This window comes from Nilaparvata lugens, chromosome 6, assembly GCF_014356525.2.
Source record: "Nilaparvata lugens isolate BPH chromosome 6, ASM1435652v1, whole genome shotgun sequence".
Lineage (NCBI taxonomy): Eukaryota > Metazoa > Arthropoda > Insecta > Hemiptera > Delphacidae > Nilaparvata > Nilaparvata lugens.
In genome coordinates, this window is record NC_052509.1 from 11,687,871 (window position 1) to 11,712,599 (window position 24,729).

Genomic DNA, 24,729 nt, shown 5'->3' on the forward strand with positions numbered 1-24,729 from the left:
CTGATCAAATCTTCGATTGTCATTTGACTGATTCTTATCTTGATTTTCTTGATTGTTTTGATTTTTGTTCACCCTATATTCATCTAATAAACTGAATGCATCCAACACCTTAATAAATTCTTCTGCATTCTTTACATTTCTAACAATTGCAGCGGTAATTATATTTTCATTGTAATGATTTTTCAACATTTCAAAAATTGTGTCTTTGTCAATAGCCGGAATTAAATTTTTACAGATGTTAAATTTGGAAATAAAATATTCACTTAAAGTTAACTTACTACCAATGAGTATTTTCCAAATTGAAGTTCTTGTCGTGCTTTCTTCTGGATGTCTTGCGACCACATCTTCGAGATGAATTTGTTTTTGAAGCTTTCAAAACTGTCAATATCGGTTTTTACAAAATCCCACCATTCTTGTTGTTGATAAGTTTTATTCAAATTATTGTCCAAAATACTTTTATTTTTCCCCATTCAGTAATATGGTTACGAGATAAATATTCAGTTAAGCTATTGATGAAGTTCATAGGATTTCTCCTGTCAATCGACATTTGAAATTCGTATTTGTCAGAAGGAAAGCAATTATTTACTTGCGGTACAAAGTTCACTTGTGATGAGATTTTTTTCTGTAATTTATCAACTGTTTCACTGTTTTTCTCTACATTCAACTGTAAGTACAGACCTTGACAGCTTCTTCGTTCTGCCTAACTTCCAAAATATTCAGATTCTTAGTGATCCTATCTTCTAAATTGATTTGCATGGCTGATTGTTGGTGAACACTAGCCCTAACATTTTCCATCTCTTCATTAATATTATTAATTTCATCTTTCAATTGACTTGTATTTTTGTTCATTGTTTCGGTTACCTGACCTACTTGTACCTCAAGTTTTTTAGTTTTGACCTGCATTTCTTCGATTCTTTGTTATTTTTCATACAGTATTGATCTAACCTACTTTCTTGTTTTGTAATTTTTTTGTCTAGTTCTGACCTAACCTTCTCAATTTTCTTGTCCTGGCATTCAACTTTCTGATTTATTGTTTGAAACTGTGCTTTTATTTCATTAAACTTCTCATCAAACTTATCATTTTGTCTGTTAAGTTTTTGGTTTAAACCATTAATTTCATTTTTTACACTGTTAATTTCACTTTAATTTCATTTTTAATTTCATTTCTTGCTTCATCTTGTTTTTTAAATTCATTTTTTATACTTTTGTTTTGTTCTTCAAGAAACTTCATCAAGATATCCATTTTAGAATTTACATTATAAAGTGAATCGCTAGATTGAGCAATAGAATCTTCAATGTTTTGTTGAGCATCATTGTTTGAATTATTGACTTGATCATTTGAAATCTTTAAATTTGAATCATCAACTTTTTGTAGTTCAGGTTTATTACAATTCCTATCGTTTTGATCGAGGAAACCAACAAAATCTTCACCTAAGGATTCATTTGACTCTACTAGGGTTAAGTTCAGTTGTTCTTGCGACTCCATATCACTTGAATTCAATACAATAGTATCATTGGATGTATCAAACTCTTGCATTGTACTTTCCCTATCTTCTAATTCATCTACCATTATAGTATCTTTGGACGCTTCAGATTCATGAATCAATTTTTCCATTTTGGTTGATGTCTTCGTCTTACTTCTTAGTAGATAGTTGTTCATCAGAACGCAGTATTTTGAATACATATATCATTTACAATGTTTCTATAATTTACCTCGCATTTCAACTCAATGAACTTAACTGATTTGTAATCTAACCTAGTCAAAATCATTCAAAGTATCTCTTAGCGTCACTATCAATTCTAACCTAACCATGAACTTTTCAAGTTTCAACATTTATTATTTGTGGTCTTTGTGAATATTTTGTTTCGATTTTCCCCATTCAGGATGCCATTTGGGGCGTTTCGTGTGTCTACTTTTATTGTATCGGCACCGAAACCCCACTTCAGAGATAGAATCATTTGATACTCTTATTTCCAAGAAGGATTTTGCCTCTTGTCTAATAAAATATTCATCATTCTACTCTGGATCCTAAACTAACAAATTTACTATTTTCATTAAGTTGACAATGCGTAGGCAATAAATAAAATACATTGCATCTGATTACTTTTATTGAAAACTTTTCAAGTTTACAAAATAAAAGAATGTTAAACAATAAAAAACTTATTACTACCAAACCTATACTCTGAATTATGTTTTCTTTTTGACAAGACCTAATTTTTAAAATAATGAACAAATTTTACTGATTTTCTCAAAATAGATTAGATTAATTAATTTTTACTCACGTGAATTTAGCCTAAGATTCCACTTTTAATTTTAAACACCTTAAAAAATTTAAATTGACACTTTCAAAAGTTACATTAATAACAAATTTTTCTACTTTATGTTTAATTGAACAAATAAATGAAATAATAAGCTATTAATTAGAATTTTACCAATAAATGTGGAGCAACCAAATTTTTTGTTCTAACTCGTGGAATCTCAGGTGAAAAAAGGTACTGAAACAAACAGGATATATTATAAACTTCCTTTACCTGGAGCAAATAAATCTCAATGCTACTGAAATCTGAGTTATATAATTCAATGTATCAACCAAATAAAAGTTAAATTTTAAGTTATAATCTGGTTATTTAATTTGTACACTGTCAAAACTTTATAAAAAATTAAATAAACTATTGTTACAATTCAAACGAGTTCATTTATTCAACCTGATTTATTGACATTAAAAGGCGGCAAGTTTAAAATTTTGTTTTGGCGGTATAAGATCGACAAGTTTGAACTACAAAATTAATTCTCTCTCAAGTTAACTTGATAATATTTAATGTGACATTTTTCATTATTTTTCCTAACATTACAAAACTCATGTAAACTATAGTCATCACTAGATGGTCTACTCGTATAGCATACACTTACATTCTATTAGCTTGAATAATATATTGCTTTCATGTATTATTTTCTATCATAGGTGTCCCAATAATGTGATAATATTACGACAAGATGATGGATTGATTTCTGATTGCATTTAAATAAAACTCTCTAGCCTATGGTACCTAATCTATACCCTTATTTCTATTTATAGCTCTATTCAATCTTGAATTTTATTAAATGAAAAATACTAAGAAATTGCCAAAAACCACAGATTTATTGATACTTAGAAAGACCGGTTTCGGTTATCAGAGTTTATCAGAGATTGACAATGGAGTAATAACCGAAACCGGTCTTTCTAAGTATCAATAAATCTGTAGTTTTTGACAATTTCTTAGTCTTTTTCATTCAATATGAATAATATTACCACAATATCAACTTCTCAACCACACAAAAATTTGAATTTTATTTCCTATTTTCAATTTGTCAGAGCCTCCAGCCAGCCCGACAGATTTGAAAGTGGCCATGGTGAACAGCCAAAGCGTGAATCTGCAATGGCAACACAGCGGAGCTGAAACTGGTGAAGTCAACAAATACGTTCTGCAGTATCGTGAGGGCCAGGGAGAAGGTGAGAAAAAGATTTATTGTATTTTGTAATTACAGTGGAATGAAGTAGTTAATGACTGCGATTTCAACTTAGGAAATAGGTAAAGTCCTAAACAAGGTGAGCTTAGCTAGCTAGGCACATATCGTCTGTGTTTGAAAATATTATATTTTATATTATGATTAGTGTGCATTTTCGATGATAATTTAATTCAATTCAGTTCAAGATTGAATAATCAATGAATATATCAATAAATACACTATTATTAGGAACAATATAAAATCATGAAGTAGGCTACTGTACCCTTTTATTTAAAACATTTCAAACAACTAGAGTTTTTACTTTTATCAAGAAATATATATATATTATTCTGCTGTACTTAATGGAGAAAAATCTTAACTTTGTTGTAGTTCAGACACTGTGTTACTATCTTGTAAATATTTGAAAAAACACTTACTCTTTCTTGGAGTATTGAGGATTTTTTCAAATATTTACAAGTAACACAGTGTCTCAACTACAACAAAGCTATTATATAGTGTTTCGTCATGGAAAGCAACATCAAAAAGTCTTACTCACTGTTTTAGTAGTGACGACCGTTTTGCTATGTTCTGTTTGCATCAATGGATTTGAAAAATCAATTTTTTATTAATACTGGATACCGTATTAAAATTAATTATAACTGAGACTCTATTTTCTACATATTATTCAAATAGTAATTCAGGGATGGGGGTATCAGCCTGATCGCGTATTTTCAGGGTTATATTTCTTTTTTATACATTATTTAGTTCTTTACCTTTATTATTATCCCTAGCCATGATATTATTCACATATTTTCTAAGAGTTTTGGGACAGTTTTGGGACAGTTTTGGGCTAATCATGTAGATTTTTTTCAAACGTTTTGAGGATTGTGTATGTTAAGATAAATGGATAGATAAATAAATAAATTTGGGAAGTTGATTCTGATTTTATTCGACGTGTGGCTGAGATTTTTACACATTCAAACATAAATATATTACACAATAGGTATATAACATGTATTATTACAAGAAACACTCAATTTAGCAGAGATTTCTAGGCTATACAAGAAACACTCAATTTAGCAGAGATTTCTATACAAGAAACACTCAATTTAGCAGAGATTTCATCTCCTTGTCTTGTCTAGTATAGTGAAATATTAACTCTCTGAATAAGATATTTTCTTAATTCTAATTTATTTTGTTTTAATTTTTCAAGACGGCACCTGGCAACAAGTAGAACTGAACGGCCAGATTAGAGGCACCCTTTTGGAGCACCAGAAACTGGCGACCCAATACAAATACATAATAATATAATAATTTTTATGAAAAATATGTGATGTTTCTGCTTCATTTTTACAAGAGTTTATGATGAATAATACAATATATTTGCTTTCGTTTCCAAGACGGCGCCTGGCAACAAGTAGAACTGAACGGCCAGATTAGAGGTACCCTTCTGGAGCACCTGAAACCGGCCACCCAGTACACCCTGAGGGTGTTGGCCGAGGGCCCAGCTGGACGCAGTCAGCCCAGCAGGGAAGTGGCGGTGGAGACCCAGGCCCAGCGCCCCTCTGGGCCCCCACAGGGCGTCCAGGCGCGCCCCATCTCCCCCACTCAGGTCCTGGTCACGTGGACTGCCCCTAAGCAAGAGTTGAGGCATGGTCAGATTATGGGGTATTTCGTCGGCCATAAGGAAATCAGGTAATACAATAATTCTCAAAACATTGCCATAAGAAAAATATAGAGCTATGACTAGTTTTGACTGTTTTTCTTCTTCCTATTTCGTTAGTTTAGGTAAATCACTGTCAGCTGTCTTCTGCTATTGTTTTTCTTCCTCTCTCTCACAACTTTATATTACCTTTTCCCATTATATTTCTGCTCATTTTAAATTTCTTCTATATTACAGTAATTTCGCTCTTTCTCTTTACCTTGAGCTCTATTTTATGCATATGTTACTTTTTTCTCCATTGCATTGTTTATTATTTTCATCCATCTCCTCCTCTTCCTCCTCCCCTTCTCCTTCTTGTCATCCTCCTTCTCCTCCTTCTACTTGCTCTTCTTCTTCTCCTCCTTCTTTGCCCCCTTCTTCGCATTCTTCTCTTACTCCTCCTACTGCTTTTTCTCCTTCTACAACTTCTCCTACTTCCTCTTCTTCTCCTCCTCCTCCTCCTCCTCCTCATCTTCCTTCGTCTTCTCCTACTCCTTCGTATTTTTCTTCTCTTCCTTTTCCTTCTCCTTCTCCTCCTTCTTGCTCATTTTGCGTTTCTTCTTCTTCTTCTTCTTCTTCTTCTTCTTTTCTTCTTTTTCTTCTCCTCCTCCTCCTTCTTCTTTTACTTCCTCTTCTTCTTCTCATCCTCCTGCTCCTTCTTGCGTTCTTCTCCTCCTCCTCCTCCTCCTTCGTCTTCTACTTCTCCTCCTCCTTGCTTATTTTGTGTTTCTTCTTCTTATTATTATTCTTCTTCTTCTTCTTTTTGCTCTCTTCTCTACATGAAGCAGTCAAATTATTTTGAATGTATAGTGCATACAAAGATCAACTTGAAAGTTGCTCCACCATTTTAAACCGTGTTATTTGTTATGCAATAGTGCATGCAGTATCAACTTAAAAGTTGCTGTATCATATTGAAACCCATTATTTGTCATCTAACAGTCCATACAAAAAGATCAACTTAAAAGCTGCTCCACTATTTTTAAAACCATTTTTTTATGTGACCATACACACAGATATCAACTTAAAAGTTGCTCTTCCATTTTAAACCAAATCATCTATCATGTAATAGTGCACACATCATCAACTTGAAAGTTGCTCTATCATTTCAAACCGCATTATTTGTCACATACCAGTCCATACTCAAATATCAACTCAAAAGTTGCTTCAATTTTTATAATCTCACTATTTCAAATGTAACAGTGCACACAGAGATCAACTAAAAAGTTGCTCCACCATTTTAAACCCCATTATTTGTTATGCAACAGTAGTGCAGGCAGCTGCTACAACATGACTAATGTGAGGAGAGAAATGGAGACTGAACTGCTACTGAGTGTATTGTCAATTTTAAAATTGCTCTACTATTATGAACCATGCTATTTGTAATGTAACAGTGCACACAGACATCAACTAAGAAGTTGCTCCCTACTTTTAAACCAAGCTATTTGTTATGCAACAGTGCAAGCAGCGGCTACAACATGACTAATGTGCGGGGTGAGATGGAGACAGAATTGCTGCTGAGTGGATTGGCCAAGTACACTCGTTACTCAATTGTAGTACAGGCATACAATCAAGTTGGCCAGGGTCCCATGTCTGAGCCTTTACCCACACAGACTTTTGAGGATGGTAAGTGAAATTTATCTTTAAAAAATAATCATACAGATCTGAAGCTTTGATTTGTTTTTGAATTTCATATTCATTTTAATTATTGTAGAAAATTACTGGTGATCTCTTCATATTTTTTATATAAACGCATTTGCCCACACAGACTCTTGAAGATTGTAAGTGAAAATTATCATAAAAAATGATTTTACATAATTGAAGGTTTTCAATTTCATATTCATTTACAATGAATTGACAATAAATGTACTATTTCCCTCAAATAGCTAAAAGCTAGAGGGATTAAAATATATGTGAATTGTATTTATTGAGATTGTGTATTGAAAGAAATAAATTTAATTGAAATCTATTGTCAAATAGAATAATCCGCTGAAAACCAACTGGCATTTGCTCAAAACTTTAAAGAAAAATTAGTAATGTAATATTATATTATAATATTAATTGAGGAAATGGTGATTGATCATGAATATTTATTGAAAACTTCTCTATTTTGACGTTTTTCTAGACGAATAATAATAATAATAATAATAATTTCTCTGATTTCCAATGAATTGCAACCAGAGGAGGTCATTGACAAAACATATGCATAATTATTGTTATATTATACATACAAAATTTCTAATATTAAAATTAGTTCTAATCATGATACCCCACTATAATAATATGTGTCGGGATGATCATAATATTCTTAGAATAGTCTTATAGAAGGAAAAATATAAAAGTCTTGAAGTAGGCCTACAAGAGATAGAGTAGGTCTACTATATATTTCAGATTATGCGGAAAATATGTCATTCTGATTATCTTATGTTTGAAAAATTGACTTGAAGTAGTTCCTAGTCTCGTTTATCCATTACCAATCATTATTAGTTCATAACAATACATTTTCTTAATCTATTCCCAGTCCCAAGCTCTGTATTATCAACTAGTTTATTCACAATTTATTTCAGAGTTTATTTCCTGGTGGCTTCATGAAATATTATCTATTCTAAGTATTCCTCCAATTCTATCAATTGTCAAATCATTTGTTCACCTTAATTTTATAGTGATAGATTTTCATGTTCTTAGTTGAGTTGAATAATAGGTTTTTAGCACATTTTCTCTGACATGATCAATTTCAATTTTTCTCCAGTATTCATCTCAATAAAATGTACACTATGAACAGATATATTGTAAGTTTCTACAGTCTAATGATGACCCACAACAGATCGAAACGATTGTCACTATTAATATTAAGTGCATTCTCACTTTATAAGTGGTTTTTAAATTGAAGTTTTATTTCATAAGTGAAAAAGTACGAATATGCAACACAGCGATATTGTGTCATTTCTCCATATAAAGGTGGAATAAAAATGAAAACTATATTGTCAGTTCCATATAATCTATTTGAGCCAAACAGTTTCAATGCAGTAAGGTATCCTTACTGGATTAAGGTAAAATAAAACTATATTGTCAGTTCCATATAATTCATTTGAGCCAATCATGAGTTTCAATGCACTAAGACATCATCTTCATTGGTCTTTTTTGTATAGATCTAGTGCTTTAAAACATGAGTTTGGCTCAAATAAATTAGGCCTATGTGGAACTGACTATATCGTTTTTATTTCAATCCAATCTAACTAAAAAATACCACTGAAGATGATGTCTTAGTGCATTGAGACTCATGTTTGGCTCAAATGAATTACCTATATGGAACTGACAAAATCGTTTTTATCCACCTTAATATGGAGAAATTACACAATATCTCTGTTCATAGTGTAAATTCTATTGGAATTGATACTGGAGAAAAACCGAAATTGATCATGTCAGATAAAGTGAGCTATTTTTCACCACTTTTTGCTATTAGAAGAAACAACTAGCAGTCAGATCTGACTGCTAGTCGTTTTTTCTAATAGCAAAATGTGATTTAATAATAAGCAGTTCGTGATGGAGAACAGCATTGAAGAATTCTATTTTTCACCTTAATCTATCTCAATATTTGATGATTCATTCATTCATAAATATATTTCAATTCATTCATAAATATAGTTCAATTCATCTATAAATATATTTCAATTCATTCATGTATATATTTCAATTCATTCATGAATATATTTCAATTCATTCATAAATATATTTCAATTCATTCTTGCTATTGTATTAATTTGTAGTAAACCTTGTGCTCTGAGCCTGACGCAAGTGTTTGTGATGATATTGGAATATTTTCCATGACAAATTGTTCTTATCTGGTTATTTCCAGTGCCAAGCATGCCACCAGAAGACGTTAGGTGTACAGCTTTGAGCGCCCAATCACTGCAGGTGTCTTGGCAGCCCCCCGCACCCCCGCATGCCAATGGCATCATACAGGGGTACAAAGTGTTCTATGACACTCTCGAGAAAGGTGAGCTTCAGAATTTAATTCCAATAGTCTCATTAAAATTTATATCAACAGCTCAAGTAGGATGAAGACAAAAGAATAAATTTAATCCTCAATTATATTATAGTCTTATCATTATAATAATCCTATACCATTAAACGAGCAACTTCGGTTTATATGTTTTAGATGTTTGGATGCTTAGATGTTCATTTGTATTTCACCGGATCTCGAAAACGGCTCTAACGATTCTCACGAAATTCAGAACATAATAGATTTATAATATAAAGATTCGATTGCACTAGGACTCATCCCCTGTGAAAACTTACTGAAGGACATTAAAAGGATAATTATTATTCATGCTTGGGAAAACAGCTGATAATAATTATTTCGTCGTCTGTTGGTGATGGAAGTAAGTGAGCGAGTTCATGTGTGTGGGACTGTGTCAAAATTATGACTCAGCTGTTGAACTTTTGTAATCATTCAATCAGGTACTTAGTGCCGGTTGCAAAGAAGCTGGGTTATTTTTAATCCTGATTAATTCAAGTGAATCCATCTTTTTAAAATGGTCTTCTCTGATTTGGTTCACGTGAAGTTAATCAGGAGTAAAATTTAACCGGATTTTGTGCAACTTGGCCTTTGTGGGGAAAATTTTTTCATTCCTCTGGGAATTAATCTCAATTTACTGTGATTAGATAGAACATTTTCTGTATGAATGTTATTACAATTTCTTCTTCCGTAATACATTTTTTATGCTTTTGTACTCCAGAGCGAAGCTCGGTCCCCGATATTTATATATTCAGGATATAATTTTTCTTTTTTCATATTATTCTTGTATAGTTCCACTTTTTTATTGTTTAACAACATGATTGTTTTGCTTCTAGATTACCGTCATCATTAAAATTTAAATTTCTTCTTAGAATTCTTTTTCAAATATTCTTCTTGAAGTTTTACTTGTTTTATCAACATAATTCTTGTGCTTCAGGTTTTGACGGCAGTCACGATGCTAGGAAAACGACAGCCATGACGATTGTGTTGACCGGCCTACACAGGTTTGCCAACTATAGCATGTCGGTGCTCGCCTACACCAGGGTGGGGGATGGGGTACAATCATCCCCTATCTACTGTCATACTGAGGAGGATGGTTAGTGAATTTATCCATTCATTATTTATTGTATTATTGCATTATCACTTGTATTATTTATTTATAATATGTTTTCATTTTTCAAGAATCACATGGACCTAACATATTGACAACATTATCATCTATGCTTATACTATACTGAGACGTGAGGAGGATGGTCAGTGAATTAATATTCATCCATTCATGCATATTAATTTATTCACTTCTTTATCCATGAATGAGTAGGCCTACACAACTTTAATACCGACGGTATCAGGGTAGGTAATGACGTGTACAATCATCCCTCACCTATAACCATAGAGAAACAATAGTGTAAGTAGATATCCCATGGTATAGGGAATCTAAGTCGCAACTTTTACTGTCATCCCTCACCTATAACCATAGAGAAACAATAGTGTAAGTGGATATCCCATGGTATAGGGAATCTAAGTCGCAACTTTTACTGTCATCCCTCACCTATAACCATAGAGAAACAATAGTGTAAGTGGATATTCCATGGTATAGGGAATCTAAGTCGCAACTTTTACTGTCATCCCTCACCTATAACCATAGAGAAACAATAGTGTAAGTAGATATCCCATGGTATAGGGAATCTAAGTCGCAACTTTTACTGTCATCCCTCACCTATAACCATAGAGAAACAATAGTGTAAGTGGATATCCCATGGTATAGGGAATCTAAGTCGCAACTTTTACGGTTCTCAAGCCGATTACTGTCGATTATTGTCAATTTTTGCTGTTTTGTTGGGGTGATAGTGTATGAACGGCACAATTTGAGAGACTACCAGCGTCACACAGCTGCATAGGAAAGAACTATATGTGAACTATCGGCTTGGGATAACAGTAAAACTTGTGACATAAACGCCCTATATACCATGGGATATCTACTATGCTATAACTCTGTCATACGTAAAAAGATCCACAGAAAAGTTTTTCATTATTCACTGAAATTTCATGATCATTGAAGCTACTGCTCTACTTCTGTAGATTGTTGTTTTGTAATGTAGTCTAGATGTCTCTGTTTAATGTAGATGACGCATTCATATACAATATACATTGTAGGCCTATGTCTTGAATAAAGAGACTGATTGATTAATTGAGATAAATTTAATCATTCAATGACTAGTTCTTGTCTTACTCGAAGGAAACTGTTCATGTTTTTATCATGAAAAAATACTAGATTTTTTCACATTATAAATATTTATTCAGGTGAAGATCATATAATGACTTCTGAATATTGGCATAACATTTTTGGCAAATCTAAATGAATAGAAAAACGCAAAAAGGTAGCTACGTACTCGATATGGATTGATTAATCCTTATAGTACGGTAACCCTTTGAGGGTTGAGTGTAAGAGAGGGCCGGCTGCGCCCTAACTCCGACCTACTAGGTAAAAATAAAGGCAGCTTTTCTATTCTATTCTATTCCTTAGTAATCCTTCACTCCCTGTTTTTTCAAAGAACTTATGAGGCAGAATGAAAATATTCATTGAAGTAAGTAAAGAAGACTGGAAGCTTATTCCTTGAAAGCAGCCTGCACACAGGTACAATAGTAGATTCCACTAGCTGCCAAGGGTACGCGGAATCGAATATATCCGGAACTCGAAAATGCTAGGGACAATTTAAAGCTATATTAAATGAAACTTCATTCAATGTCAGAAATGAATTATCTCTTGATAACTATTTCTGGACCGAAAATGAAGTGGCAAAGCAGTGGTGTGTGATATAATAACCTGAATAATACTTTGGACAATATTCACTTTTTATCAAAATTTTGGAGAGAAATGGTACAGACGCAGCTCAGTTTTTCCTCTATAGTCATAATTATATTATGGTTATAATGTTCTGTACAATAAATGGAATAAATGAATGCACTTCTTCAAACATCATTCATTGAATTCAATTTAATTGTAAATTCACTGTTTTGAAAAAACCCTGAGAATATTTTTCTAAATCTATTAATATTTTTGTTGCAGCTCCAGGATCGCCAGCTGATATCAAAGTGGTAGTGAGCTCTCCCAATTCTCTCATGGTGTCATGGCTGCCTCCCAGTGAACCCAACGGTGTCGTTACAAAGTACACACTCTATACTAGGTCAGTCAGTTCTTCTCACTCATTCAAAAAAATACAAAAATGTTGAATATTATTTAAAAACCCACAATCTCATTATATGGGTACGATCACATTCGATGCAAGTATGTGCAACTGCACGTGAGATCACCTAGTACGCAGATGATAAACAAAATCTTGGAAGAGCAATACAAACACGTTGTGACTTGCATGTAGCTGCTCACACTGAACACAACCAACAAGAGCACGCGTGCAGTGTGAGTGTTCCTCTATCGCTCTTTTTAGAATTTGTTCCTCATATACGTGCCAGATCACACATGACATCACGCAAACACTCGCACATACACGTATCCAATGTGGTATCCTACACTATTAAACGAGCAACTTCTGTGTATATGTTTAGATGTTTATATGTTTGTATTTCACCGGATCTCGAAAACAGCTCTAACGATTCTCACGAAATTCAGATCATGGTAGGTCTATTATATAAAGATTCGATTGCACTAGGTCTCATCCCTGGGAAAATTCGCTGAAGGACATTGAAAGGATAATTATTATTCATCCTTGGGAAAACAGCTGATAATAATTATTCCGTGTCTGTTATTGGTGATGGAAGTGAGTGAGCGAGTTCATGTGTGTGGGACTGTGTCAAAATTATGACTTCAGCTGTTGAACTTTTGTAATCATATACAATCAGATACTTAGTGCCGGTTGCAAAGAAGCCGGGTTATTTTCAATCCTGATCAATTCCAGTAGATCCATCTTTTTGAAATGATCTTCTCTAATTTGGTTCACGTGAATTTAATCAGGATTAAAATTTAACCGGCTTTTGTGCAACTGGGCCTTTGTGAGGGAAATTTTTGCATTCCTCTGGGAATTAATCTCAATTTTACTGTGATTAGATAGAACATTTCTGTATGAATGTTATTATGATTTCTTCTTTCATAATAAAATTTTTTATGCTTTTGTACTCCAAAGCAAAGCTCGATCCCCGATATTTAACATAATTCCATGTTGTAAGTACGTCTATTAATTTGAATTCAATAGATAGGTTATTATGAGAAATATTTCACTCTGATGTTCTATAGATGTCAACGATGAACAGAGTATCTCAGTGTGGATGAAATTAAAAATATTCAGTTCAAGATGAAATTATCATATTGTTTTGATTACAGAGTGGTAAACGGTGAGGAAGAACTAAACCACGGCAAGCGTAACGTGGGCAGTGGTCAGTTGTCTTACGAGGCCAGAAATCTGCAACAACATGTCGAGTACCAGTATTGGGTCACAGCCAGCACTCGAATTGGAGAAGGACAGAGCAGCAAGGTTGTAGCTCAAGTCCCCACCAATCGAGGTAAGTGAATAAGCTATTGAAAAAAAAAATTATCTATAAATCTATCAAACTTAAATTCCCTCATCACCAGTCGTCATCATTTCTCCAACTTCACCTTATTCAAATCGACCAACTTCTTTCAAACTTGATTTTTCAGTTTTGTTTAATATTACATTACTTCTCCAATTCAATTTAAACTTCTATTCAACAGTAAATTTTATTCGCTGTTAATATATAATAATTATTATTGTAGGTCACCCCAGACGGTCGATAGACCATGAGTGACTGTATGCAGAAAATACCTTAATGAAATATAATGAACTTTCAAAAAATATAAATTTTCAAGTTATGAGAAATGTATATTAATAATTTTGTATATTGATCCATTTTTTGTTGTTTTCTATTAAGACACTATTCTATTCTAAAATTATTGTAGGTAGCCTTCGACATGAATATCGGCTAGCACACATTAATCTTATAGGCTACTTATGCTAGTTGTGCCAGAATATTGAAAAATATACATGACTTTTTGCAACAATATGATTATAATGTACAATTATCTCAATCCGGAATAAAACTACGTAGCCTATCTCTAGGGACATAATATATTTTATATTATGTTTGTATAATATAGAAATAGGAATAGAAATAGAAACTTTATTTATCACACTTTATAGCAGCGTTCATCGAATTTCCTTTTAGCTATATTTATTAAGTTGTCAATATTTCCAGTAGCGGGAGTCTCCAGAGTATTTCATAGTCAGGAAATTTGATCTCTCAATATTATTCTGATATCTAGCCTATAATTCAGCAATCAGAGTAAACTCTTATTTTGCTACTATCAGTAACTTCTATTATTTATATTGATTTGCCTTCTATTGAAATTAATAATTGATTATGGATAAATCATTAACGTATTCGATATTTTATCTTTTTTGTGTTCTAGTACCAGCCAGAATCACCTCGTTCGGCACCCCAGTCTGGGTGGCCTGGCGGGGTACCGTGACACTACCCTGTTCAGCAGTGGGGCAACCTGCTCCCCGTCGGGGGTGGCTGAGAGATGGAACCCCCATCACGGTGCCCCAGCGGAATGTACAACTGGCCGACACTACTGGCGAGCTAGTGCTTACTTCCCTGCAGAGGGCCGGCACTGGCAACTATACTTGCCACGTCGAGAACAACCTGGGGGCTGATAGTGTGTCTTATTATCTGGTTGTGCAAGGTTGGTACCATCACTTGATATTAGTTACAAATAAAACACATCATTAGGGAATAGAAATCTAAGTAGACCTACCCTTTTATTGGAGACTTTTACTCACAACATCTTAGTGGCATTTCAAAGTGCCATTGACTCGCTTGGAAATGACACTGAGATGTTAAAACATGTTGTGAATTAAAGTATCTAATAAAGGGTAGGTCCACTTAGATTTCTATTCCCTGATTAATAAAAATAGCTCTCACCAAAAATATACAAACCATCTATCTTCAAACAAATCAAGTATTGATAACTATACAGTATAGGTACTTTGCCACGTTGTGAACAACTTGGGGGATGATAGTGTGTCTTATTATTTGGTTGTGCAAGGTTGGTAACATGATTTAAAACTGTTACAAACTGACGAAATTATTACTCTGTTGTGGTTTAGACACTGGGAACATACCTAGTGAATATTATAAAAACTCATTTTCTGGTTGAGAAAATAATGTTGGATGCATTTTACTCCTGAGGAGAAGCTTCATAAGCTTCTGATGATGGTCTAGTAGGTATTTATGAGGCTTATTTTATTAGTTCATCAAGGCTTATAGTGTAGTATTGAATCTCTGTTTTAGATTTTTTAAAACTTTAATGTCAGCATTGTAATATAGGCTATATAAATGTGATACAAATGAAGACAAATTTGTATTATTTTTTGTTTTTTAGTGGCGCCTAGCGCACCTACCCTGTTCGTGAGAAGCGCGACTAGCAGATGTGATGCAAATGAAGACAAATTTGTATTATTTTTGGTTTTTCCAGTGGCGCCTAGCGCACCTACCCTGTTCGTGAGAAGCGCGACAAGCAGCAGTATCCTGATTCAGTGGCGCCACGGGGACACGGGTGGCTCTGCCATCACGCGCTACACACTCAACTACAGGCGTGCTCATGAAGATCCGCAAGATATCACGCTGTCACGACATTCTACCACGCATGAACTCAAGGTATTTACATTGATTTTTATAACAAATTATAAAATAGTTTTTATAATGTTAATGAATTTTTAAATATGACCTCCCATGTTTAATTTTGTATTATGGTACTATTTGACGATATTCAACTATAATGGAATAAAAACAAACATAGTTTGTATTAGTTACAGTTTTTTTCCTACAAACTGTAGAATTTGACAATATATATGTGTTTAATCCATTATGGAACGGTTCCACACCATCGACAGCGACTCAGTCGATATTCAACTACCTATTTGATTCGCTGTATTATTATTATTATCGTATGGCACATATACAGGGTGATTCATAATTATGGTAAAATATTTTAATACGTGATAGTAGAGGTAAATATAGGAAAAAAAGTTCATATAAACATATATCCATAAACGCTTCATTAGCGAGCTATACAGAGTGGAAAATTTAGCCCGGAATTCAGTTCCTCTGGTGAAATATACCGATGCTGAATTGTTTGGGGACTAGTTTTTGAAAAACCTATGCTGGATTCATATGGAAAAATATCTGAAAAATTGAATAAAACTAGTCTGGAACCTGTAGTGTGAGTAGTTCTTTAGAAAAAAGTTGAAATATGCAAAAAATCTAAGTGGAAAAACATAGACTTCTACGTTTGATGCCCAATAACTTCCTTTAATGACCAGTAAACAAATAATTTTTCGCAATAAAAGTTGTAGTGAATTTAATTCTGAAAAGAATTATGTAAGCTTTGTGAACTAAATTCAAATAAAAGTTGAATAAAATGTATTCTTATGTAGTGCATTACACCACAAAAATTTGCTGTTTTATGAGGAGAGAACTAATAACTCATAGGTTGTAGCTGATTGCAAATAAAACATGGATTTTAATATTCTATTTTTCTTTCTCGTCTTCTTCGTCTTAATCTTCATCTACTCAACTTCTACATTTTCTATATTTTCAAATTCTCTCCCTTTTTCTTCTTTTTTCCCTCTACAACCATTTTATTTTCCTAATATAGAAACTATATTTCGAAATAAGATTCAAAAATAGATATCAAAATAAGAACAATTCAATATCCATGTATGTTGCAGTATTTGATCAAGTTACACGAGCGTGGCGAGTTCTTTTGAGTATAGTGAGGTCCACGTTATAATGGCAGTGTTTGATCAGCAATCGTATTGCTATCCTTGTCTATCATCGAAAAAATCTTGTGTGGCACACTCACACAACTTTCCTTGCCGTTATGAAAATTGATCACGTGCCGCTAGTGTTCCCGCGCATCTCAAGTCTACTATTCAAAGATTTGAGCCAGCTGGTGACAGGGCAATAACGTTGGAGACACACGAGATCTGTTATCTCTTCATAGTGAATCATTTAATAGAGTCAACAGTTGCCAACAGTTTGCAACAGTTTGCATTTTCTCGAATTTCGAGCTTATTTTTAATTTTAGGTGAAAATGTTACAAAGCATTAATTGTTGAGATTCTAATGCTCAATCTTTTCCACTCGAATTTTTTTGTTTAAATTGTATCTGAAGCCTGATAATTGAGAATCTAAAATCAAACTTTGCATAGATGGGGCGGAGCTCCTGAAATTTTTACAGATATGGGACTTGTGGCAGTTGATAGAGCTTATCGATGACTATTTTAGGTATAACTTTAATCAAAATCGTTGGAGCCGTTTTCGAGAAAATCGCGAAAAATCCTGTTTTTGACAACATTTTCGCCATTTCAGCTGCCATCTTGAATCGCATTTGATTTTGAACTTGTTCGTGTCGGATCCTTATTCTATTGTAAGGACCTTACGTTCCAAATTTCAAGTCATTCCGTTAATTGGGAGATGAGATATCGTGTACACAGACGCACATACACTCATACACACACACACACACACACACCACACACACACACACACACACCACACACACACACAACACACACACACACACACACACACACACACACACACACACACACACACACACACATACAGATCAATACCCAAAAACCACTTTTTTGGACTCAGCGAACCTTGAAACGTATGGAAATTTAGAAATGGGGTACCTTAATTTTTTCGGAAAGCAATACTTTCCTTACCTATTGTAATAGGGCAAGGAAAGTAAAAAGCGGATTGCACTATCTCTCTCTCGCTTTGCTCTGTTGCCAGATCGTCTCTTAACAATTGATAACTAACAAAATATTTCATCTTAATTTTGAAAATTCATTATGGAATTACTCAAAAATATAATTTTTTGCTTGATAAAATTAGAATGAACAGTTGATATCACATCAATAAAACAGTATCAGCTACCGTCTATAGAAGGCATTGACAAGACTGATGTTTGGCAACATTGTTCTCCTATCTTCCTCCACTGCCATTATATAACGTGGACCTCACTATAGGCTTACTTTGCATATTATTGAGAACTCATTGGAATCACAATTTTCAAATTTCTTTCGACTACTTTAAATAATATTTAAAAGTCATTGAAAATATTTTTTTTATTAATTCCCTTTGAGTACCTATTTTGAATAATAGGCTATATTGAATATTCTCTATTCTAGAACCTACTCTGCGGCAGCACCTACCACATGTTCCTATTGGCCCACAACAAACTGGGCGTGTCTCCGCCCTCCTCTACCATCTCAGTCCGCACCCAGGGGCAGGCCCCCGGCATGCCCCCTGGTTCACAGCTGTTGGCCCCCAACTCCACCCATCTTCTGCTGAGACTCCACGTGTGGCCTGACAACCAGTGTCCCCTTCTCTACTTCAGCCTCAGATATCGCCTTGTCAACAATGTGGAGTGGGTCTTGGGTACGTTCGGAGTTCACCTAGACTAAGTATATACTGGGTTTATTGTGATTATTTATTGAAATTGATGTTATTTCCCATGACGGAACAATTTATAATAACTCTGTTGAGGTTAAGATCCTCTCTTTGAAGTAAACATTTGAATACACTTAGGGCCATATTCTAACACTACGTCCAACGCTAAACCACGTTTACTTGTAGATATGGTTGCATTTATCATAATAATGTGTTTCATACGAGGTTTAAATGAACAGCTGACTTTTCTCCGATTAAACCGAGTATCTGCATATGGGCCTTAATCTGTTTGTTGAATAATTTGGATTCCATATTTCACTGTTGAGGAGGAGCTTACTTCATCAGCCTGTAAAGACACGCTAAGGGAGCTTCAATCATAAAAGTGAATGCATTTAAATATTCACTTCGAAACAGAGTGTCTCAAAGTCAACAGAGTTTTTGATTGAATGAATAAGCTATACAATATCCTATTGAATGAAAAAGACTAAGAAATTGTCAAAAACCACAGATTTATTGATACTTAGAAAGACCAGTTTTGATTATTACACCATTGTGATCTCTGATGGTTTATCAGAGATTGACATATTGAATGAAAAAGACTAAGAAATTGTCAAAAACCACAGATTTATTGATACTTAGAAAGACCAGTTTTGATTATTACACCATTGTGATCTCTGATGGTTTATCAGATATTGACAATGGTGTAATAACCGAAACTGGTCTTTCTAAGTATCAATAAATCAGTGGTTTTTTGACAATTTCTTAGTCTTTTTCATTCAATATGAATAATTACCACAATATTAACTTCTCAACTACACAATAAGTATACAATATCCATTTAATAGAGAAGTATTAGGTCTAACTTATGTCTAGGACGAGAGAAGTAGCCTACTATTTCTTTTAAAATCTAGAATGATCATTATCTGATGTACCATGGATAATAATGAATGATAGATGATAAATAGTAAATACGATAAGAATAAGAATCTCAAGAAATCATATCCTAAAATTTGTGCTCCTAAATATCCACTGTGTAATTTAAATAGTTTATTTTAGAAAAATGATGCCATTGAAAAGCTATCTATGTAGTCGCTATCATTGGACACTGAAATTGAAGGAGAAAATCGTGTGAATAAAATTATAAGTAATTGTTAACGAATGAATATTTAGATTTGGATTTTCGTTTAATAATAATTATTCATCGATTAGCATTATTTGAATAAAATGCAATTCCTCTTCAATTTCCATCTGTAGAATATTATTAAGCATGTTTCATGATATAATTATCTCCTTGACATGTGTAGATGAAGTGTATCGAGTCATCCAAATTATATTGTTGATTATTTCTAATTTATTTGCAAGTTCCAAGTTTCTAGAGAAAAAAAAATATTCTAGTTTCAGTTAAATCCTGTAGTGGAAATTATTCATTTCTATATTAGATAAAATTCGAATAATAACTGTCTATGATCAATATTTTCTCACGTTATTTATTATTCATTTACTCAAATTTCATTTGATATAACATACGGTTTAAAAATACTGAAGAAATAATATCAAATCTTTATCATAATAGTAGAGAAAATTCACTGGACAATTCAACCCACAATGTAGGTTAATTATATTCTATAAATTTAGCATTTCAATAAATCGTATATAAGGCCTACCGTTCCTATGCACCTTTTCTTTCTTTTATAGCTCTACAGCCCATTGTGGGCTTTGGCCTCCTCCACAACATTCCTCCAAACGTTTCTATCCATTATAAATCCTCTCCATCCTCTATAACCCATCCTTATCAAATCATCCCTTATCTCATCTTCCCATCGAATTCTTGGTCTGCCTTGTTTTCTTCTTGAGTGAAGCTTCTCTTTGAGCACTATTTTTGGCATTCTGGTTTCCTCCATCCTATAATATGTCCGAACCACCTTAGTCTCTGTGCCTTTATGAAGCGTACTATACTACGGCCTTTTATTAATAGTTCAAGTTCAGCATTGGTTCTCCTTCTCCACTCTTCTCCTTCTTTTACAGGACCGTACACTTTTCTTAGCACCTTTCGTTCAAATACACTTAAATTATGTTGGTCTTCCTTAGTCAAAGTCCATGATTCAGAGCCATAGGTAACTACAGGTCTTATAAGGGTTTCATAAATCTTAAGCTTGCTGCTTCTACTGATGAGCCTGCTCTTTAGAAGCTTCATGTTGCTGTAGTATGCTCTATTTCCCGACAATATTCTTTGTTTGATACTGGTGCTCATCATATTCTGATTATTCAATTCAACACCCAGATAGCTGAAGTTTTTCACTCCCTCAAACAACCTATTATCGATTCTCAGACTCTGTGGAACCCTTCGCGCTTGACTTCTTGATATTTTCATGTATTTTGTTTTATTTTCATTGACTAGGAGACCAATCTTTTGTGCTTCTCTTTCTAGTAATTTATACGTGTCCTGGAGGATATCTTTTCTTCTGGCAATTATGGCTACATCATCGGCATAAGCACATACTTGATACATTTTATGAAAAATGCTGCCTCTCTTGTCAATGACGTCTATCACACGATGTAATGCAACATTGAATAGGAGTGCTGACAGTCCGTCACCTTGCTTTACGCCAGTGTTGAACTCAAACTTTCTACTTTTTCTAGATCCAACTTTTATCATGGCCGTAGTCTTGTTCATTGACATTTTGGCAAGTTTGATCAACTTCTTCGGTAAGCCATAATGCTCTAGTACTTTCCATAACTCACCCCTTATTATACTATCGAAGGCTTGTTTAAAATCGATGAATAAAATGTGTAGGTCGAGGTCATGCTCATAGAACTTTTCTGTGATCTGTCTTATTGTAAAGATTTGGTCTGCTGTCGCTCTTTCAGGACGGAAACCACACTGATACTCTCCAATGATTCGTTCTACATATATTGTCATTCTTTTGTTGATTACACTGTTCCTATGCACCTCCACAGAGTAATTGATCATTGGATTCTAAGCCATTCTAAAGATTGTTACTATTATTGTGAACTTATTAAGACTTAATATCGAGGACCGAGGTTCGCTCTGGAGTACAAAAGCATAAAAAATGTTCTACGAAAGAGGAAATTATAATAACATTCATACAGAAATGTTCTATCCAATCACAGTAAATTGAGATTAATTCCCAAAGGGAAGGCGAAAATTTCCCTCACAAAGGCCCAGTTGTACAAAAGCCGGTTAAATTTTAATCCCGATTAACTTCACGTGAATCAAATCAGAGAAGACCATTTCAAAAAGATGGATCTACTGTAATTAATCTGGGTTGAAAATAGCCCGTTTTTTTGCAACCTGCACTAAGTACCTGATTGAATGATACAAAAGTTCAACAGCTGAGTCATAATTTTGACACAGTCCACCACACATGAACTCGCTCATTCACTTCCATCACCAACAGACGACGAAATAATTATCCTTTTAATGTCCTTCAGCGAGTTTTCCCAGGGATTAGACCTAGTGCAATCGAATCTTTATATTATAAACCCACTATGTTCTGAATTTCGTGAGAATCGTTAGAGCCGTTTTCGAGATCCGGTGAAATACAAAAATTATGAACATCTAAACAACTAAACATAATATATATATATACATAAAAACGGAAGTTGCTCGTTTAATAGTAAGGGGTTATTGCTACTTATTAGTTTTCAACTGTATATTGTAAAGTGTACTGTGTTGAATGAAAATATTATCTTATCTTATTTTATCTTGAGCTTGGATTCTTGGCTTTTGACTCTTGTTAGCTTGGTTAGCCAATTATTTACCAGCATTCCAATAAATCGTATATGAGGCCTACTGATTCCTATGCACCTTCATTAATCATTTAACTCTTACTTTTTCAGTTTCGAATTCGCTGAAACCTCAGAGACGGTTCACAATCACAGGCCTTGAGCCAGCCACCGAGTATGTTCTCCACATTGAGGCCTACAACGTAGCAGGGTCTACCAATGCAGAGTACACTTTCTTTACGCTCACCAAAGATGGCGGTAATCTATTGCTATTCAATTCAATGTATTACTATTTAGCCTGTACTAATATTGTACCAATACGAACATTGGAAAGGAATAAATACTATTTCTAATATGTTTGTAATAGCCTAATATATTGGAATGAATATTAATTTTAATGGAATATATTTATACATTCAAATCTGTTCTTGATGTTTAATCGAATAGAAATATATAACTACCTGTACCGTTACCCTCATTTTATTACTATTCTAGTAACTCTTATTTTTATAATAGCCCGATTAAACTTTTGAGTAGCCCTATTGGAATAATTGAGGGATAAATAGATATATACCGTATTGGTCTACACTATTGGCTTTAAACAAAATTTGAATATTCTTCAAATTCAGAAAATGCATGGTGTCTGGTTATTCATTCTCTCAGAGATTGATCATGAATTCATTTCATATGATTTTGAGTTTGTAGGTATTTGTCTTATATTCATTATGCAATTACTTTTCAGGAATTTATCCATAACATGTTTTGATTTGTGTATATTCATGTGTCTGTTGCAGAATTGCCAGGACCTGAGCTAGTGAGAAGGGGTGCAATGGCTCGAGGTTTCTACTTCGATATTCGACTTCTGTTACCTGTTCTGTTGGCAACACTGGCATTGCTAGCTGCCACAACCACTGTGCTACTTTGCCGAAAATCCAGTGAGTCAATTAGCGCACTATCAACAAAATACTGAGAATTCCGCACTTGGAAGAATATTGATAATATACTGTACTTCAATATTAATATTGAGCTTCGCTCGTTATTTTTATTTATTGATAAACAGAACACAATTCTTTAAAATGATCGTTTTTATATTGTACAGCTGGCTATACGTCAGCTTATGAATTTCAGGAATGAGATATTTTGATTTTCCACAGACGCACTTTTTTATTATCCACAGACGACGAAAGTCTCAGCTGTTTCTCCAAGGATGAATTATACTTTTAATGTCGTTCAGCGAGTTTTCCCAGGGATGATACCTAGTGCAATCGAATTTTTATATCATAAACCTACTATGTTCCAAATTTCGTGAAAATCGTTAGAGCCGTTTTCGAGATCCGTTGGACATAAATAGCCAAATATATAAATAACTAAATATAAAAATATTTACAAGTGATACTGAAATTGCTCACTTAATATAATAGGATATGGAATACGGTACTGAAAGTACTATATATTGAATAATATAGCCTACTTTGAAAATTCTAGTTGCACTAGGAAATTTGACAGAGCTTCAAAATAATTCACACACTGGAAAATTTAACAGAACTGCATTAATTGACAACAAACTTAGAAGTTCTATCTGACATGAAATAGTTTCACATTATTGATTGAGAAACATTCAAATCAGAATTGAAATATGTCAATCCTAGCAAATGATTATCATTATTAATGATACCATTTTTAAATTATATTGAGAGCTTAACTGCTTATAGGAATAAATGTAACACATGAATTAATATAGGGTGACAAAACACAATTATGTTTTGTCTAGTCTACCATGACTTTGTACTTGTTAACTTTCTTAATCATAAATGTGTTACTAGAGGTGAGACTCCAGCAGATGAAGGAGGATGAATTTACAACTCCAAGAAATTGTATCATATCTACACATCCTTTATTCAATCTTTATAATAAATCTTCAATCTCATCTCACAGTTGTTGTCTCTCCTTTGAGGCAAATGAAGATAGTGAGCAACTAGAATAATACTTATTCCGCTATTGATGAAAATTGTATTAAGATGATGATCAAAACATTAAACAGAAATGATATCATGAACTAAATTGAATGAACTGGATATCACAAACTATAGTAAGGTCCAAGTTATAATGGCAGTGTTTGATTAGCAATTGTATTGCTATCATTCAACAACGCTACCTCTTTCTCGCTTGTTCTGTTGTCAGATCGTCTTTTAACAATGTAAAAATATAATTAATCAACTAAATATTTAATCTTGATTATGAAAATTAAAATGAAGTCACTGAAAAATATAATTTCTTG

The 24,729-nt window shown here is 33.6% G+C and overlaps 1 protein-coding gene across 1 annotated transcript in view; it reads left to right on the forward strand.

Moving 5' to 3' along the window:
* Positions 1-24,729, forward strand: part of LOC111058651 (Down syndrome cell adhesion molecule-like protein Dscam2) — a 541,982-nt gene that overhangs the window by 504,981 nt on the left and 12,272 nt on the right. The window contains 9 exon segments of the mRNA XM_039430110.1: positions 10,142-10,300; positions 12,275-12,392; positions 13,544-13,722; positions 14,648-14,923; positions 15,623-15,654; positions 15,748-15,897; positions 18,443-18,692; positions 22,566-22,709; positions 23,246-23,386. Coding sequence (XP_039286044.1) covers positions 10,142-10,300; positions 12,275-12,392; positions 13,544-13,722; positions 14,648-14,923; positions 15,623-15,654; positions 15,748-15,897; positions 18,443-18,692; positions 22,566-22,709; positions 23,246-23,386 — 1,449 coding nt within the window.